Source organism: Molothrus ater, chromosome 2 (genome assembly GCF_012460135.2).
Source record: "Molothrus ater isolate BHLD 08-10-18 breed brown headed cowbird chromosome 2, BPBGC_Mater_1.1, whole genome shotgun sequence".
Lineage (NCBI taxonomy): Eukaryota > Metazoa > Chordata > Aves > Passeriformes > Icteridae > Molothrus > Molothrus ater.
In genome coordinates this window covers 100348299-100367303 of record NC_050479.2, presented here as the reverse complement: position 1 = coordinate 100367303, position 19005 = coordinate 100348299, and the positions used below count along the sequence as shown (strand labels likewise).

The following is a 19005-nucleotide window of genomic DNA, read 5'->3' as shown; positions in this document are numbered from 1 at the left end:
TTACAGAATGTTTAACTTTGTTGAGGGAGAATCCCACGAGCCTGGCTTGAAATAAGTCTCAACCCCAACACAGGCATTTGGGATAGGAAACTGCCTGGGCTCTGGAAAAGTCAGACCAAACTAATCCCACAGGAAATACTACCAAAGAAAGCTGGGCAGTTAAAAACTGTCAACAAATATGCAGAAAGCCCATTCAGAATCACAAGGAAAATACAAGAGCTCAGGAAAAACTAGGCACAAACTAGGGCCAGACTCTCTATTGCATTTTCCTCTTCATGGTGCAGACAGAAAAATTAAAGTCATCCTAAAGATAACTTGAGTGTATACAGCTGTCAATCCAAGCACTTTTCCATCCATCTTTATGAACACATACAACCACTTTTAAAGCCTTTTCCCCTTCTTCCAGGAAGTTTGCATCACTGGGGTTGGTCATGCAACATTTAGAGCCCTGTACACATGAACAGGGCCACTCTATAAAAGCCTCCCCAAAGATTAACTCCCTGCCCAAAGCCAACCAGTGTATTATTTGTATGAGCAAGAAATCACTCCTTCTCCACAATATTCCTATGGGAGAAGTGCATGGCCCAGTTCCTGCCAAAGTATGACTATGCCTGTGCTTTAACACCCACCAAACACTGTGATTCCTTCTTTTTCTAAGAGCCATCTATCATGTATGGAAGCTGCTGCTTGCTCCAGAGGGTGCAAAGCTGGTGAAAAAGAGGGTGAAAAGTATACTACTCATGCTGGGGAGGAGTATATATTCCCTCCTTTATCCTCATCACCTTCCTGGTCTGAATGAAGGGATCTGTGGTGAATTTAATATCCTGGCACTAGAGAGAGGGGTAGAATGGGCAGTGGCACTGTGGAGCTGGAACTGGTAGGGTTGGTGTGGCTCTCATGAGGGTGCCACCCTGGAGCACAGGCAGCACAATGCTATCCATGTTTAGTGATGTTGGTGACCTGTACATTCAGAATTTCACTACTTACACAGTGCTATTCAATACACACCTATCTGGAGATGGACTTGTTCCTTTTTCAGGTCCTCTCTTCAAAATCCAACACCAACATTCTTCATTTGTCATAATATTAACTTCTGACAAACATTTATTTATGTTAGTGGGGAAGAAATAGGTAAACTGGGAGGAAAGATGAACTTGGATAAATCCATAAAATGCCTTAATGGGTGGGGTCTAGCCTAGGTCTGACTGTGACTGAGTTTCAGCCAGAAATGTAGCATGGTCCCAGATGTGATGTCTCTCTTAATACTGCCAGAGATTTGTACTTTTTTACTGTTCTCTGTATTGGGAAGCAGCTGTGGCTCACAGCTGCAGTTCTTGCTGTGAGGGTAACACAGAGAGTCTGGCTGATACTGTGCACTTCAAGTCTATAGATCATGATAAAATTACACAGTGGAACTTGCCAGAAATAATAGGCTGCAATTAAAAGGATATATAGCACACTTCACAAAAACTTAACAGCATAAATTATTGTTCACAGAGACATACTGCTACTTTACAGACTACTGATACCATTCCCACCTTTTTGGCTCATGGATGTTTTGCAGATGCACACATCTGTAGTATGCAGTTATCACAGTCCTGACTTTTCTCAGGTTTTCTCTGTACATGGAAAACTGCAGGCATGCATATCATGTAGCATACACTCACATATATGTCACCATCAAAGAAAATATCCCACTGAAGAACAACACTGCAAACAGTCTTTTATCCCAGCTCTCCTACCCATCTTTACACACAAAATCAAAGTTGACATTTTGAGCTGCTCTGATTCCTGAAGCTTTTTTTATTTAGAAGCCTTCATATGACATAGAAGTATCAGGTCTCCATTTGACAGAGTATCAGGTTGACTCATATCAAGTTAAACTCTCCTTCAGGCTAAGAACAAAATACCCTGACATGCTGCCACACAGAGTTAGAGTGGCAAATTCCCCAGATTATAAAACATCTGTTGAAAACCAGTTCCCTAGCACAAGGGTTATGTTTCTATTCCTCTTATTCTTTGCTTCCTGCTCCTCTGCATATACTTCACATTTCTCTGCAGTTTGATTTCTGATATTGCAGGTTCTCATCCCCTTTTAAGCTATCCTAGCATCCCAAATGTATATGGTACTAGAATATACATTTATGGATTTAACTCACTCTTCCAAAAAGTCTAACTTATTATAAGAGCAAGTAAAAGGAGGGGTAATTTTTTATAGTGAGAAGCATTTAGGGCAATACTGCACACTCTGACATGTTAAGGCTTTTCAGAGGAGGAAAGGCATCAGGCTTGTCATCTATGTAAGTGCTCTCTATTTAAGACTAACAATTACAAGGCAATCTCTCATCTGCACAGGCCTTTTGTGAACTGACATGTAGCTCATTTGTTTAAATGATCAACTAAAAAGCACATTATGAGACAACCAGTTCTAACTACCAGGAAAATAAGAGCCCATACCTAAATTCATTTGCTGCAGGCAGATGGTGGATTGCTTTTCTGTCCCTTTATGCTGCAGTCCTGCTCCCTTAGATCTTCTCTACTAAGAGGGGGACATTCCAGGAGGTCAGTTTTCTGACAAGGTCATCTGCCTTCAGAGTATGAAGAGAATTGCACAGAAAGTGGGTTAGGCTATATTTAGAGTTTGGTCCAACTCCGTGCCAAGGTCCCCCCCGCTGTCTCTCTCTTGCAGCACCGTCTCAGGTTTATTCTTGCAGATTCTCAGCCCACAGAACACACGAGAATAGAAAAGTCGCTCTGAGCTATTGCTGGATCGAGGTTTTTTGCAATTTGCTAAAAACAAGTGGATCAGCAGTTCAGATGAGAACTCCTTAAATCACTCACTCTTCCAGTCGTTATCTTTATTTAAGTGGATTTTCCCTTTTCAGTTGAATAAGGGGAGGAAACTGCCTGGGATAGAGCAAAAAGACTCTCCTGAGCTAAGGTAAGGTTGCTTCATTTTTGTATTGTCATTGTAATTACAGCTCAATTAATGATTTGGATCAGATATGCTTCTTCTGCTACACCAGTTTTGCATGCCAGTATTAAAGGTATTTTTGGATCATGAAATTCTCCATGTAAAAATATCAATTCTCATTATCACTGTCTATAAGAAATGGGAAAATAAAAGGGTATCAGCATGTGAAATAGAATATATACTATCTGATTTTTACCTGCTTAAATTACTGTAAAAAGCACACAGCTATGCCAATAGACTGTATCATTCTGAAAATGAGAGAACCCCAGATGCGTGGCTATATGCACATGATTACATATACAGGCATGCATTTAGATGTGCTGAGAGATGTTTCAGCCACATTCTTTTGCACAATATGAGCAAGCATGGGAGCAAGTTTGTGATATAGGGCTTGCTGCAAATGGCACAGATATGAGTAAAAAAAAATAAAATTAATAAATGAACATGTGCTCAAATCCCTTTATAGTTTCAAAGTTGCTCAGCTCCAGAGTACAGGCAGTATTACAGCTCATATTGTATTTGGTTTCCTTTCCACTGTATGCTATACACTGGTTCAGCATTGCTTCTCTTTTTAAAAACACATATGGCTCAACAATTTTCCTCATTTTAAACTGTTGTGATTCTTAAGGGGAAAAAACCTCTGGACAGAATACATCATTGCATTCCTGTCTGTTAGGAGATCCTAACACAGTTCAGGTCACATGGCCAAGATGATACTGTAGTGTGAATCCAACATGAGGAGAATGTTGTCATGTAAAGACACTCTGGAGCCATGGATTTAGCACTGGCACACACACACACTTTCTAATGCAACATGACCTCAGCAAGACTGCAGGAATGGTAACATGAAAAAATTGGGTAGGCAGGTCCACTTGATCCAAAGGTCCAAACACTGATGGGACAGCACCAACTCACTGCACAACATAATCACTGTGTAAAAGCCTTAGCAGAAGCAACTAAACAAAGGCAGATGGATTCTGAATTAAAATTCAGCAAAGAGCAAGAGAAGTCACTGTGAGTTCAGCTAAGGTGACTGGGTGAATTTTTGTACTTATTTCAGGTTGTCTTTTCTTAATACAGCTGCTGGTTAAACAATGCCATGCATCAGGCTATAAAACATTCTAAGTTGGCAAAAGTCTTATCTGCTGAAAAAACTTCTCATTTTGCTCACTCTCAACTATGTATAAGATCTTCTCATCCTTTGCTTCTGATTTTGCTTAGTAATTTATGCTTTGGGTCTTGAGTGTTAAGTTTATTTGACAGAAGTAATAAACACAATCCATTTCACACAAAATACTTCCTAGCAGTGCTAAGACTATTTAACAAATGAAAATTATGGTAGCATGCTGTGGAACCAACTTGGGCTGTGTTGCATGTGATAACTCTGATGGATCCAGAAGGTTTATATTGCAAGACCTTGAAGAAGAGGCTGTTAAAGGAAGGTTGCTGAAATACTGCAAATGCATTTATCAAATTTATCAGCAAGTAAAAGGCATCACAGTATAAAAGCATCTAGTGCAGCCTAAGATTTGAACAACCTTTTATAAACAGTACTTTTACACTGATAGAAAAGGGGAAAAATACATCCGTACAAATTTTAAATGTTCAGGTTTTGCCTAATGAATCAACTTAGTTTTTGTGACACTTTGTGGTACTATACTCCATTTGCACATGGGAAAATATTACTTACTGCCCCATCAATATTAAAAATATCAGGGATGTAGGGTTGGCTTAAAAAAAAAGCAGTAGTGCTGTGACTGAGCTTCCTAATGCAGTGCTCCCAAACACCCCCTGGCAGATGGACAGGAACTGCTGTGTCACAGTGGCAGACAGCACTGGCTTGTTTTGAAGGAAGGGTCATCACACCCTCCCCACAGGAGCTGAGTCTAAAATGTGTCTGTCACCCAAACTGGTGGGAGGTTTGTTGACACGGGGATGACAGGATGACAGCTTTGGAAAATGGCAGTAGGATGATGAATATGGGCATGGCATTACCAGAAGAAGCTAGAAAGAAGCACATCTGAGTGAACAGGCCTCATATTCTAAGGTAGACAAACCTCAGTCTGCTTCTAACCTCTTTCTGGAGCCAATCCTACTTGGTGAGTTCTTCCTCCTCCTAGTCTCTCCTCATAAAATTCCATAAAAAAATACCAGCACCATGAGCTTGCTTTGTCTTGCTAAGGTGGGGTCTCCAATGGACACAATATGTCCATTCTAGTGGAGACCAATATACAAGTGAAAAAAAAGTAAAAATAGTAAATTAAAAGGAGGAAATTTATTTTTTTTTCTCCTCTCAATTAAGAAAGAAAGAAAGATTGAAACCCTTAATTTCTGATAGAGGGGCTGATGGGGCTGAAACCCACCTTCCTCCCTTGTGGTGGGAGGGCATGGCCATACATATTGAATGACATGTCCAAGGCTGTGGAGGAGGAGGAGGAGGAAGGGAAAGCTTGGCTGATGATGTGTGCTGCCAGCTGGCCAGGCAAAGCTCCAAGAGGACATTCACTCACCCCTCGCTTTGGCACTGTCCCTCTCAGCTGACAGGTGTAAGCAGGACCAGAGCCAGATGGGTAAATCCAAACAGTGCCAGGAGTACAAGTCCCACCAGCAGTCAGATCCCCTGCTCCACTCCCTGTAATTACCTTCTGCAAACAGCCCTGGGATTTTTCTCCCTCCCTGCCAAGCTGAGCAGACAGAAGCAAGCTGGGATTTTGGGGAGAGTCACAGCATACCTCAACAAAGACCTTTAACAAGAGGTCCTGCCAGGTGCCACAGCAGCAATGCTACACGGCTCTGCAGTCAACCTGCAGGACCCAAGACTCATCTCCAGCCACCACCATCAATGCATAGCTGGTGCTGCAGCTGGCATCGAGGCAGGGACCCCCAAAAGGGGCTTGGAGAGTGTGAGCAAGGTAAAGGGAGCTCTTGGAGTCAGTCTGTGAGTACTTGGGTACAGCTCTGTGTGTATACCTGCATAAGGAAGGAACACAGAACTTGGTATGAAGACAGGGGCTACAACTGCTGAAGGAGATCTGCCTTAAATCCTGCACTGAAATTTTCTTTCAAAACCTTTAGTGACTATTGCCACCACTTCTGAATATACTTTCCAGGAAGGGATGGATGATGATATGCCAATATATGCTGTATAGGAAAGAGAGATACTTATAAACACAGAAAAATTCCAAAGCTTTAATTAAGCAAACAATTAATTAAATAATTATAGTCATTCAGCTAAGCAGTACTTTCCCCTGAGACTTACTTGTAATAAGGACAGGGAAAGAAATCAAAGTTCATACACACAACCAGGCACATAACCCCAGCCTTTGTCTGACCTGCTTTCACAAATCCATCTTTCAAAAAGAGGAAGGAAAAAGCCCCAACAACACAACTTTTCCATAGGGTGCCCTGCTGGTAGAGTGATATGTCTTTGCAGAAAACTGTCTGCCCTGAGGAAGAATAGACTCATCATCTGCATTTTCTTTCTTGTCCCAATACAAGTGTTGGGATTGACAGAAAGGTCTCCAGCACTGGTTTTCATGTTTTGCATTACAGAATATGACTTCTAACTGTGGCAAATTGCATGTTGCCTACTCAAAGCACAATAAATCTTCATGCTTACAACTAAGCACAGTAAGGCACAGGACAAGAAATGCACTGGAACAGTGAGGTACTCTTCAGGCCTGCAGCACCACAATGCTTGGCAGCAAAATGCCAGGTCTAAACTCAGGAAAACTGCAGGCAAACCACAATCTGCTACACCCAGTGCCCTACTTCTCACCCAGACAACTTTGTGGTCCTACTCAGTACAATTTTCCAGCTCTCAGTCTTTACTTTGGTGATTATTCAGGATGGGAATACAACCCATTCACGTGAGAAGATGAGGGTTGTCAGCTTTAAAACAATTTCCAATGACAATTCCACCTACACAGTGTGGCATTAAGCTATGCAGGAAGAAACAGTTAAAAATTGGATTATATAAAACTGACACAAATTTCTTAACTTCCATTACATAAGCCTAAGTTCTTTCAATTGCAGCAAATTCACAGTGACCACTACTGATGCTAAAATGCCACAGAAAGTAATCCAAAAACATCTGAGCTCTTCTGTGTCAATCATCAGAGGGTGAAAGTGCATACAGACAGCTGCAAAACAGTAAATTACAGTTTTATATAAAATGAAACATAGTCCTGTTAGAAGAAATCCTTGGAGGTGAACTTTCTCACTTTTCACTCATAGCCAGCTTTTTAGCATACCAATCTGATCTGCAGGCATTCACTTCAACAGGAGAACAGAGTCCAATCTCTAGCACAAATAACATTGCAAAAAAATAAAAGTCATTATTTACAACATGGTTGTATTTTAGCACAGTCCTCATGCACTTTTCTTAATCATGAATAATATTGGGAGTGAATATAAGAATGAAGGAGGAAAAAAATACCTCTAAATGGATGTCAAATAATTGAGATACTCTCCCTAAAGAAACAATATAAAAATCATGTACAAAGTAGAGTAAAAATAGGCATTTTACACCATCTTGTCTGTCTTTAAGAATACAACTTAAATAGCAAATGAGCAGCAGTCACTCTTCCCGTCACTGCGTTTTCCTCTGCTAACACAAAGTGTAGAGATGTCATCCAGTCCAATCTGATGTATGTCCTCTCTCATAACACCTGCCTGAAAGAAGGGGATGGCAAGGAAGCCCCACTTGGGAAGAAAGTGAGACTGTACAGGATGAGCTTGTCAATATATGGAAAAATGAAGGGCTGAGATGATGTGTCAGGGCTCGTGTGCTCGAGCCTCTGCTGTTGCTGTGCAGTTCTTCTCACTCAGCCAAGCCAAGGGGCTGCACATTCCTTGCTGTACATTCACCCACTCACCAGCACTAACTCACTCAGAAGGAGACACAACCAGGCTGTGTGGGGCAATGTTCCTCACTCAGGGTTCACCAAATGTGGAATTTTTCTTCACTTGAGGTCACCAAATGTGGTGGTGTTCACAGGGGTCCCAGGACAAGGGAAGAGATGAGAATCTTGACTCCAAGTTTCAGAAGGCTGATTTATTATTCTATGATATACATTATATTAAAGGAAAATGGTATATTAGAACTATACTAAAAGAATAGAAGAAAGGATTTCATCAGAAGGCTTGAAAGAAATAGAAAGGAATGAATGAATAACAAAAGCTTGTGACTCTCAGAGAGTCCAAGCCAGCTGATGTGATTGGCCATTAATTAGAAACAACCAACATGGACCAATCAAAGATGCACCTGTTGCATTCCACAGCAGCAGATAATTATTGATTTTCTTTTTCCCTGAGGCTTCTCAGCTTCTCAGGAGAAAAATCCTGGCAAAGGGATTTTTCAGAAAATATCATGGCGACAGCTGTGATGGTGTTTCTCAACACAGACAAGTAGACACCAAGAGGTTGAAATGATATGACCTTTCTTGCAACTTGAGGCTCTTGAAGAGGAAAAACCAGAGCCTTTGTTCCCCCTCACTCTAACTTTCATCTGACTTCCAACTGTCTGAGGTGCAGACCATGAGGTCTAATTATAGGTTTATTGAGTCTTCCCAGAGATTGGCTCCTTACGTGGGCAAAGAATTTCACAAATCTCTTTGGGAGCCTGGATATTCCTCCATTTTAGATTTCCCTGTCATAAATGTACCAAGTGGGTTTCTCATCAAGTTTGCTCCTTGACACTGAAACAAAAGGAAGAAATGCCAGGCTTCATCAAACAGTGCAGGGCATGGAGTGATCACTGCAGAAGGCACAGCTAGACTCTTCCCTACTGTCCTCTCCTGTGACATGTCACCTAAATAGGGCTGCTAACACTGAAGACGTTTTTATTGTTAAAAGTACAAAGCTATGGCATGTACTAAGCAGTCAATATTCTATCATACAATTGCATAGATGAGCTGTGTTTGCTTTGTGTAAATGTCCAGTGCACATGGTCAGAGGAGGGACTTCTAGAGGATTTATTTGGATGGAAGTCAGGTGCATGTATGTGCTTTGTTATACTAAAGAGATTGGGAGTAGGCATTGATGTATTGAGAGGGACTACTTAGCCTTTAGCAAACCACTAGCACTTCTTCCACCTCAGTTTGTCTTACTGAAAAAAAATAAAAAAGTAGAAATATCCATTAATGGGGTTTGTTGGAGCCTAAATAGCATATGTAAAGTTCTGTGGGATTCTGGAGGTGCTATAGGAGAATATATAGGAGTATATATATATAGAATATATATAGGAGAATATAATAGTTGTTTGTTATATTCTGGCAGAAAGGACATGAAATCCCTTTCTTAGACACTTGAAAAAGCATGAGTGTTTTTAAAAGTATTTTTGAGACTCCAAACCCATTGCATTCAGATCATTAGTAGGAAGAACAAACTTGGGGCTCACTCTGTCAGAGCCACAACTCAGTTGGATGCATTTTGATTCTGAGTTACAATCTCCAGGTTCTAGTACTGACAGCCACAATCAAAAGCTTCTTTGTCATGTCTTTGCTATTCAGCAGCTTTGGGGACAGTGCCCATGACATGACACAAGAGAAAGATAAGAGTGAGCCTTATCCAGAGGGTTTCACTACTGCATCCAGCTCAAGGACAAACTGCTGACAGACTGCAAAGATGGGGCCAGAATATCCACAGGGTGGGAGAGACAGAAGCAGTGCTTTATCTAGGTCTGAAGCCTGAGCTTGAGACAGCCTCGTAAGGCAAAGGTCCTTGGGTATCCTGTACAAATTCACATGATGTGAGCTCTTCCTTCGAGACACTGGTGGGAAATGCAGTCTCCACCTCGTTGATTTACTCCAGGACTCCTGATAAGGAAACCCCTGTGGAGCAGAACACTACCCACAGCACAACAGGGATGAGATAGGCAGCACATCTGCAGAGGGAGATCAGTGCCTTAGTCAAAGTTACAGAAAACAGCAACTGTAAAATATTCCATGTCTTACAATATGGGAAACCCTCACATCAGAGATACTTTGTCTCTCACTGTTTGTCTTTGGGAGCAGAAAGAATATATACAATTAATGATATCAAACAGAGCCCAAGCATAGCAATAAAAAACCCCAAACATACATTAAGTGCTGTCATGATCATTTTTTGCTTTTGTTTTAAACTGATTACTTAGCTCAGCAATGGTCAGGACTGGAAGGCTACACCAGGATGGTAATGAAGGTATAACCCTGGGGAACAAGTTTGATTATAGTGAAGGTTTCAGCTGACTACATTTTAATTAATCTGAGTAGTAGAGCATTCTGAATCCCCAGATATCCCAGATCAATTTGGAGACTAACATGACTCATTTTACAGCATACTTTAACACTGCTCTAATAAATTCTTCAACAGTTCCTTTAAGTCTCAGAGGTAATCTAATTTCTCTTCTATTTTTATTATAGAGGCTTTCTTGACATTTCAACTATATATCATTAAAATCATGTGGCTGTGGAAGGCCAAATATAGCATCAGAAACCAAATAACTCTTCATTAATTCTATTAATTAAAAAGCACAAAGACATTCCTAATTACAAAAGAAGGGTTTCTATTTGTATTGATAAAGCATTTTAAATTTAAAATATGTCTCTATTATAATAAAGATGAGCCACAGTGCCATTTGGTTAAAAAGCTCAGCAGTGAACTAGCATAATAATATAACATGACAAGATAAAAGCAGGTCATGATGCAGTGTCATACACATTTTCTGTATAATCCAGGCTTAAGGAACTCATCCTTAAAGTCTGGCAAAACATGCATAGAAATACATTGCAAACAAAGAACCAGATCCCAAAATAAGCAAGTTTTGAGCTAATACATCATAAGACCCATAAGATGATGTCATTTATATATTTAAATTCAGAAAACACATAAATTTTCCTCTGCATTCTCCTCTGCATCATTAATTCACCACTGTTTTGCTACTGTATGGAAATGAAAATGTTAAACTGCCCAGTACTCTCCCTGCTTCTACTGAGACACTGCAGACCCCAGTATCAGTTAAATGTGACCTGCAGAGGTGGCTGCACACCACCAGCAGCATCCCCACTGTCCCCATCCAGCAGCAGCATTGGGCAGTAGATAGCAGCAGCAGTAGATATCAAATCTTCCTCCAAAAGGGATGTAAAAACCAGAAAAAGATCCAGACAATGTGAAAGGACCAGAAAAAAACCCTGAAGACAGTATTCCAGCAGAAATGGCTAAACCCAAGAGAAGGGCAGCCAGCACAGACCACTGAAGCCAGGGGCAGTGGTGGCAGGAAAGTGAATGAGGGCAAGAGATGTGGAGCTCTAATTCTGAGGCAGAACACTTCTTGTTGTCATGGGAGAGGGAGGAAAATGCTTTTCCTCCCTCTCCCCATCTCACCAGGGTGAGCTGCTGCACCCCCTGCTCAGGGTCTGGGCAGTCAGGGTTCCTTGGTCCCTGCTAGAGGCACTGTCACACAGGGGTGGAAGCACACTTGCTCCTGGCAGCTCCTACCCCTGTGAAGGGGGTATCAAGTCCCTCCCTGCTACACCACCAGGCCAAATGCATCCCCAATTCTGCCAGCTGTTCATTGTTGTTACCTAAGTCTTTTGAAAAGACAGGCACTGAAGAGACTGGGGGAAAGAAAGAGAAGTAAATTCACATGTCCTTTAAACCCCAGTGTATCCATAGAGCTGACAAAACCCAACCCAATTAAAACAAAGCATGAATTAGATTAGTTTTCCAGGGTGAAACTGTTCTGTGCAGGACAAAAAAGCACATCCCACTTCTGTGCAGGAGCAACGAAGTAAATGTGATTTAAGAGAATAATAATGGATTTCCTTTGACAAAAGGCAAGGTACAGATCTATGGTCACATCTCTACCAAGGCACTTAGTTCATTATTTTCTGTTTGCTTCTGCTAACCCAACAGTACCATAGGTATTCTATTTTGCTGTTGTCATTACCTCAACAGTTGGAGTAATTATTTGTTACAGTAATTAATCACAGAGTTGGGTAAAGGTAATGGCATTCTCTGGAACATGTAAAGTTATTCCAGATTGGAAACCAGCCATTCATGCTTAGCAGTAATTGTGAAACCAACACTTAAAGAGCTTGGACTGCAAACCTCAAAAAGGAAAAAAGCATCAAATTATTACTGCAGAACAGGACATAAAACCTGCCTATTTTATTTGGAGAGGCAGTTTCTGCACAGATTTGCAAGCCTCAGTAATTTAAACTTTTTTTCTGTTTTTTTTTTTTTTGTTTGTTTTGTTCACACTGGGCAACCAACTGAGCATTTAGTTCAGGTTTCAGAAGAGCTTGAGTGATGTATTTAACACCCACTGGGCCACCACTTACACTGTGTTCAAGCCAGCAGGAAAGATACAGCTGCTATTGCTCTCCCTGCCTCAGGTTAAGCACCAGCACTGGGAACCCTGTACCAGGAAAGTGTGAAAGTACCAGCACTTACATGCTGCAGCTCAAGTGATCTAGAATTCCCCTCCTGATTTTCTATTTTTCACTTATGCCATATCTTTTAATTGCATCCAAGGATGTGGAAAAGTAAATGACATGGTGGACTTCACCTTGGGCTGACCCTAAAAACTTCAAACTTGCTTCAAAACTGGAAGTTTGGGCAGACCATAGCCAGAACCTCAGAAGGGAGCCCAAAAGAGCTTGAGCCTACCAAGTTCTATCACTCTGTGGCTCTGAAAAATACTCTGGCTGACAAAAAAAGAGATAGGTCAAAAGCCTCCAACCTGTGTACAACACAGAAAGTATTCAAGAGATCAAACAATTCTCAACTTCCAAACTGAAAATGGGAAGCAGAAGTGACTGCAGAGATTTTAATTCAAAAAAACTGCTGCTGTTCTGGTTTGTTGGTCAAGACTTGTGTCAGCATGTATTTCATTAAGCACACTTGTAGTCTGCTATACAAGGGTGAAGAAAAGTTCCTTCTGCTGTATTCTTGTGTTCAGTTGTGGGGTCATTTTTTCTAAGAGAGTTTTGAAGTATACAGAGCCAGGAACTGGACCTGATCAGACATCCAGAGATGTGAGCTGCATTCAGCACAGTCTGCTCCAAGGTGTGAGCAACTGGCCTGCAGAAGGAACAGGAGTCAATCCCACTCTGTCTCGGATGGTTCCTCTCGCTCCTGTCAGAAGGCCCAAAGCAGGCAGCTGCTCCTCCTCATCAGGAGGGCTTGCTGTGGCATCCCAACAGATCAGGCTCCATTCCCCATCAATCTATACATTATTAATCTTATCTGGAGCAGACAGTGCTGACGCCCAGCTTCCTCAGTGTCTGGAGGAATACCAGCTGTCTCCAGTTCAGCACAAGGAAATTGAATCTCTGCGTGTATCAAGAAGAAATAGTTCTTAAGGATTCAGAGTCTTTCTCCTCTCTTCTTCCCTGTGCACTACCAAAGTAACTGCCTGGGATTCATATGCCACTCCATGGCTCTGCATGTCCAGGAGCAACACACTCCTTTCTTCATCCTCTGCTTACAAAAAGACCGTGCCACTTTCTCTCACACAAGGACCTGCCCCATCCATTGGAGATCCATGCATTGCCCATCCATTGGAGGTTTTTTTGGATGGGTTACACAACCATCGGTGTCTTTATCAGACCAACAGAAGGAGATGCCCAGATTTTGCAGCCAGTGGAAGACAGGGCAGCATACCTCTCAGAGCATAGGAATGGACACTAAAGAAAACTACTGTACTCAAAAACTCCTTAAAATGTACCTCTAAGAAGTCCTTCATGTTCTTTGTTCTAAGAACAAAGGTTCAACAATTTCTATGGTTCTTTTCATCAGCTTTGGAGCATTACAGACAAGAGATACCACACACTTGCTAATGTTGTAAATAAAACAGTTCATTGCTACTGAAAGACAACCAAATTGAGAAACAACATCTAACCTTGAACTTAAGAGCAGGTTTATAAGGGGTAGCAGATAAGATTCATATTCATCAGCCCTTCTTAGAACTGACCTTAAAGAACCTGATAGCAAATTACACAAACAAGGGGAAGAAATGGATTTTTACTGACTTACAGAGCTTTTGAAGTCTCTAACCATCTTAGAGATGTTCTCATGGTTGTGTGGCACAGACTGGTGCATTACAAAAACATGGATTGCTTAACTCCTTAAATGGTAGATTAACTCCCTAAAATCCAAAGAGCACTAACTACTGTAGCTAATTTTGCATCAGAAACTTGTTTCTTTGACCAGCTTTGCATTTCAGGCTGCAGTCCAGCAGTAAGTTGGTTTATGAACAGTCACATTAAGAGACACATATCTTGCATATCTTATCCTCTCAAGGAACTCAGGGGTCTCTACTCACACTACATGTGAAGAAGCACTATTTTAAAATAAAAACATTTCACTCTGAGGTAAAAAGTTATTTCCAAACAGTTTTTGATCCCCTAAATCAAGTTACTGAGACTTTGCTAGGAAGTGGGAGAGTTTTCTACAAATCAAAAGGTTACAATCAAGGGATGAAAGCAACCAGAAATGGTTCACCAGCAGACTTTTTAATGTAGAAAGTGATACACCATGTTCAGGTCTAATAAAAGCACATCAGATGTTGTTATGAAAAAGACACTAATCTGACCCACTGTTTCCCACAGGCTTACAGCACTAATAAATCCATGTTCGTGTCATTAATCCGTAGAACTAATGACCAGTAAGAGTGCAGTAAGAGGTGATTAAAGCAATGGAAATGGTCCATTATACAGATGCTACTGCCATTGTGTGTGTGGTAAAGGAGTACTAAATTCAAAAAATTGTGCTCATTTTATGCAGTTGGGCTTTCCAGTGAAAGCTGGATCTGGATCATGTTAGTGTAATAACATGTTCTCAAGTGCTATTTTATTTTTTAAATTATTATAATTATAATTAAACACTCTGGCTGAATAGTATTACTCTCACCCACATACATCATCGAAACAAGATGTCAAATTTACTTTTCCTACAGCTTGATTTTGGCAAAGCAAGTAATTTGTACTCTCAGGTACTATTTAGAAAGCAAGATCAGCAGATTGAGCCATTTACCTCCTCAAATATTGCACTTTTTACATTGCCATACTTGCCATGTAACTTCAGCCATGGCAAAGAAAAATCTGTCATAAATCTGTGTTTGACAGGGCTCTTTATGCCTCTTGGAACAGACTGATTAAGTTTTGTATGCCCTGGTATGAAGTACTTGAAAAAAATAAAGATTTCCAAGTAGAAAATTGAAACATGTTATACATCCATAGTCAAATTCCACAAGGCAAATCTACTCACATAAATTTACCTGGCAAACATGCATGAAGGTGCTTTGACTGTTTATCATTGCAACAAAGGAAGACTGGATAAGCACTTATATCTTTAAAAATTAGCTTTAGCCTGTGGGCTTCCCCACACTCATATCTGGGTTTGACCCTTAGAGTCACCTATGTATTTCTACTAAGATACTTTCACTAAGCCTTCATCAGAAGGCAATGACAATTAGTTCCCATTAACTGATTTCCAATTAACCACATGTCTTAAGAATCTGATGTCTCACATTCTAATGTAGAATTGGAGCCAAGATCTGCCTGTTTATACTGGACAAAGCAATTTAAATATACACTAGTAAGAGAGTTAGATTTTAATCATGTAAGACACAGTATTTGTCCAAGCAAAAAGCACAAGGGGAATACACTAAAACCCAAAAGAAAATAAACCCCCAAAATGTGGCTGTTGAAAGAAAATTATGGTTGCATCTCATGTTAGAAATGTTAATATATGAGTTCAGAGTTGCTGCCAAGGTTATGGTCATTGTGAATACATACTGGTTGTTCAGTTTCCATCCACCAGATTTAAAGAATAAAACAACACATAGGTTTGCATAGATCTGATACTTCACGTAAAACTAAACAAGTTGTTTGCTTTTTTTGTTGTCTTGTTCTGTTAAAACCAACTACCATTCTGCATGTGTTCAGAAAAAGTCACATTTTTCAGGAGTCTTTTAATCAACCGTAGCAATTTATAAATCCATTTCAAAAATAAATATTTAGAGGTCATGTAAGCAATGAACTCAGAGAATGGCTGAGATCCAAGCATTGTGTAGACTGAATGACACGATCCTCCAGACATTTTTCTGCCCATGTGGTGCCATCAAAGAATTCTGGGGGGTTTTTTTAGTTTTTTTTTAACATCATGACAAAAATTAGGAAGGAAATAGAGAGACATATGAGAACTGTGAAGTGAGACAGGAATAATGCAAGAGGGGTCATATCCCATCACTCAAATATGGGCCAGCAGAAGGGAAGGAATGAGATAAGAAAAATCAGAGTAGCAATGGCAGCCAGGTCTTTTCTTGGAAAGAGCTTAAGAACAAAATTAAAATCAAACAATCATCGCACTTCTCTTCAGACCTCAGCTACTCTCTGTACTCTCCTCTTCTCACCAGTTTGGACATGACTTTTACCAGGAAACCATCTTCAATTGCCCATTTGGACTGTGAGGTGCTTGAGGAAAGCACTGAGGACTTGGCTGTCATACCAACATTAAATGTGGTTGGCAAAATGCTCCACTAATTACCATTCTTCAGTCAAAAAGCTTCCTGGGGGTGACCAAGGAAAAGGGGAAGGAGAAACAACACCTCACTGTAGATAAATTATTTGCCATTTCAGACTACTGGAAAACTCTAGAAAAGTGCTGCCTCTCCTTCAGTTTAAATACGAGCACAAGAGACTGAGGCACCTTGATTTTGACAGCCACACAAAAGAGTCTTCTCTGGAGAAGACACCAACCATGCCAGGTCTCTGTAGCAATTTGCAGCAATATCCTTCATTGGATTATGCTGCTAAATTAGCTGCAGATGCTTCTGTAGTCAATCTTTCCTCAGCTGCATGCTTCAGAAAAAATGAACTGGAAAAGTCTGCTTCATCGGCTTGGTATCAGCCACAAAAAACTGCATGAAACCATAAAGTCAAGCTCAAACACCCCTGGAGAATTCTGGAGCATCACTGTCACATCTCAATTTTACAATTTCACCCACTCAGCTGAAAGGATGTTTAAAACCAGCATTTCTGGGGACAAAGAAAATCCCATTTCATTCTTCTTTCATTACTGTAGTGTGGCTGAAACCTTCTATTCTCAGAAAAGCCAAAAATAAATAAAAGCTGGTATATGCAGGGAAGTTTTAGCCTCAGAAGTGGAATTTCTCATAAGAACTGCTGAGCAGCTGAAGACATAGGAAAGAACACTATTCCTTGTCTCAGCTAAAGCAATTGCTACCATGATTATATCATCTCCCTTTAAGGTTCATTTGCACAAAGGGAGGTGAGCCTATCAGTAAATGACAGACTAAATTATCACACACCCATAAATCTCTCCTTCTGTAACTGCTGTACACCAGAGGATCATCATGAAAGCAGATCCATACCCAAGGTGAAGGCCTTCCTGTAAACTAGAGCTCCATTTCTGACCCTGAGATGCTGTTTCTTAACAGCATGACACAAGCCATTGTGCTGACAGCCAGGCTGTTTCTGAGAAACACCATTGCACTTCCATGTCTGACTCTTCTGCTTTCTCAGGTTTACCTCCATATCTGAAAAGCTTGTTTGGTGCTCCAACTCATCCTATACCATGAGCTAAAACCCTAAATGTTAAACCCTTAGTTCCTTATTTTGGGTTTAAGTCTGAGATTGAGAATCTAATAAAACCCAGGGTACTCAAACTATGTGCTGAAACTACAAAATACAGTCCTTTTCCCAGCACCTTCTGTATATATACTGGAAAAAAAGACTACAAAGCTTATCAGAAGAAAAATCCAACTTCTCTACAAGTGGAGTGAGATTTCAGAGGGCAGCCATAGTCTCTAGTGAAAATAGATATGCCAGAGCAAGGGAAGATGATTTTCCCCAAGTCACATTCCAAGTTAAATCACAACACCAAGAACAGTATGCAGATCTCACTGATGTGGTAAAACATCTGCAAGTCCATGTGTGGCTTTTCTGCTTATTTATGTGTTTCTACAGCTCACTATTTTTCACATGCTGAATACTCAAGACTGAACTATGCCTCTCCTACAGTTGGGAAGTGTTACATGGAACTGCTTGTTATTTTCACAGAGTGAATTACCACCAGAGTGGGAAACATACCTTGGAATAGCCTTTGTTCATCTAAAATCCTGTGTCTTTATGCTTGCTGTTACCATATTTCCCTTAGGGTTACTAGAAATAGTACCATAGTTCTCTCATTTCTGAGAACTCTTTGTGGTTAAATAGGGCAAATCCTCCCTGTCTCTTACTACTTGTAAGGTTGTTTCTCCAAGTGCCCACTGTGCTGAGCTTGGGTTACAAGTCAGATCACAAAAGAAAAAACCACCAAGTATCCCCTGTAGTGTTGGTGGCACATAAAGAGGGAAGCTCAAACAGGCAGGGAAAGAGAAGATGCTGTATTCCTCCTACCCCCTGCTCTGTATGTGTAATATTCCCATTTTTCAGGACACTCTTGGTGACTCCTTGTCCCATGTAGAGCCCACAGTGTGGTTCCCACTGCACATCCCCTTTTCTCTGCTTCTTAGGGAGTCAAGATTTATAAATGACAACCACAATATGTCTGTGTGTATGTCTATGTCTGTGTGTTGATCCCAGAGTTTCTGTCTTGGCCCGCAGTCACTGAGCCAAGGTTTGTCAAAAAGCTGGGGAAAGCAAATTCCTGTAAGTTCTTACAAGTTTTGTGAAAACAGGCAGGAAGGCATTTCTATAATTATCTTTGTGAAAGGCAAGGCTGGCATGTGCAATCCCAGAGAGAGGGGAGCATCCCAGCAAATTCCTCAGCCATGGGAAAAGTATCCACTGAGACACACAGTCAACCACTGGACACAAATTTATAGGCAAGTAGGCATGTTCAACCCCAGTGCTCAGAAAACTACTCATCTGGCTAGGCACTGCAAAACATAGTCATTTGAATGATTTATTCCATTCTTTCTTCTGAATCTTTCCCAGCATTGGATCAGGAGGGAGCAAACTGGTGGGTGACACACATTTGCTAGCACAGCAAGGGTCTTTATAAAAGCAGATTTTGTATTT

At 40.8% G+C, this 19005-nt stretch overlaps 2 protein-coding genes across 4 annotated transcripts in view; one reads left to right on the top strand and one right to left on the bottom strand.

Moving 5' to 3' along the window:
• Positions 1 to 19005, bottom strand: part of CMSS1 (cms1 ribosomal small subunit homolog) — a 227918-nt gene that overhangs the window by 30953 nt on the left and 177960 nt on the right. The window contains exon 1 of one of the 3 annotated variants that reach the window (XM_036390432.2): positions 2458 to 2742. The exons of the other annotated variants lie outside the window; for them this stretch is intronic. Coding sequence (XP_036246325.1) covers positions 2458 to 2467 — 10 coding nt within the window. The 5' untranslated portion in view covers positions 2468 to 2742. Of the gene's footprint in view, positions 1 to 2457; positions 2743 to 19005 lie in introns of those variants that run through there. 3 annotated transcript variants of the gene reach the window in all.
• FILIP1L (filamin A interacting protein 1 like) overlaps positions 2839 to 19005 on the top strand; it is a 192929-nt gene continuing 176762 nt past the window's right edge. The window contains exon 1 of the mRNA XM_036390322.2: positions 2839 to 2941. The gene's annotated coding sequence lies outside the window, so the exon portion shown is untranslated. The remainder of the gene's footprint in view (positions 2942 to 19005) is intronic.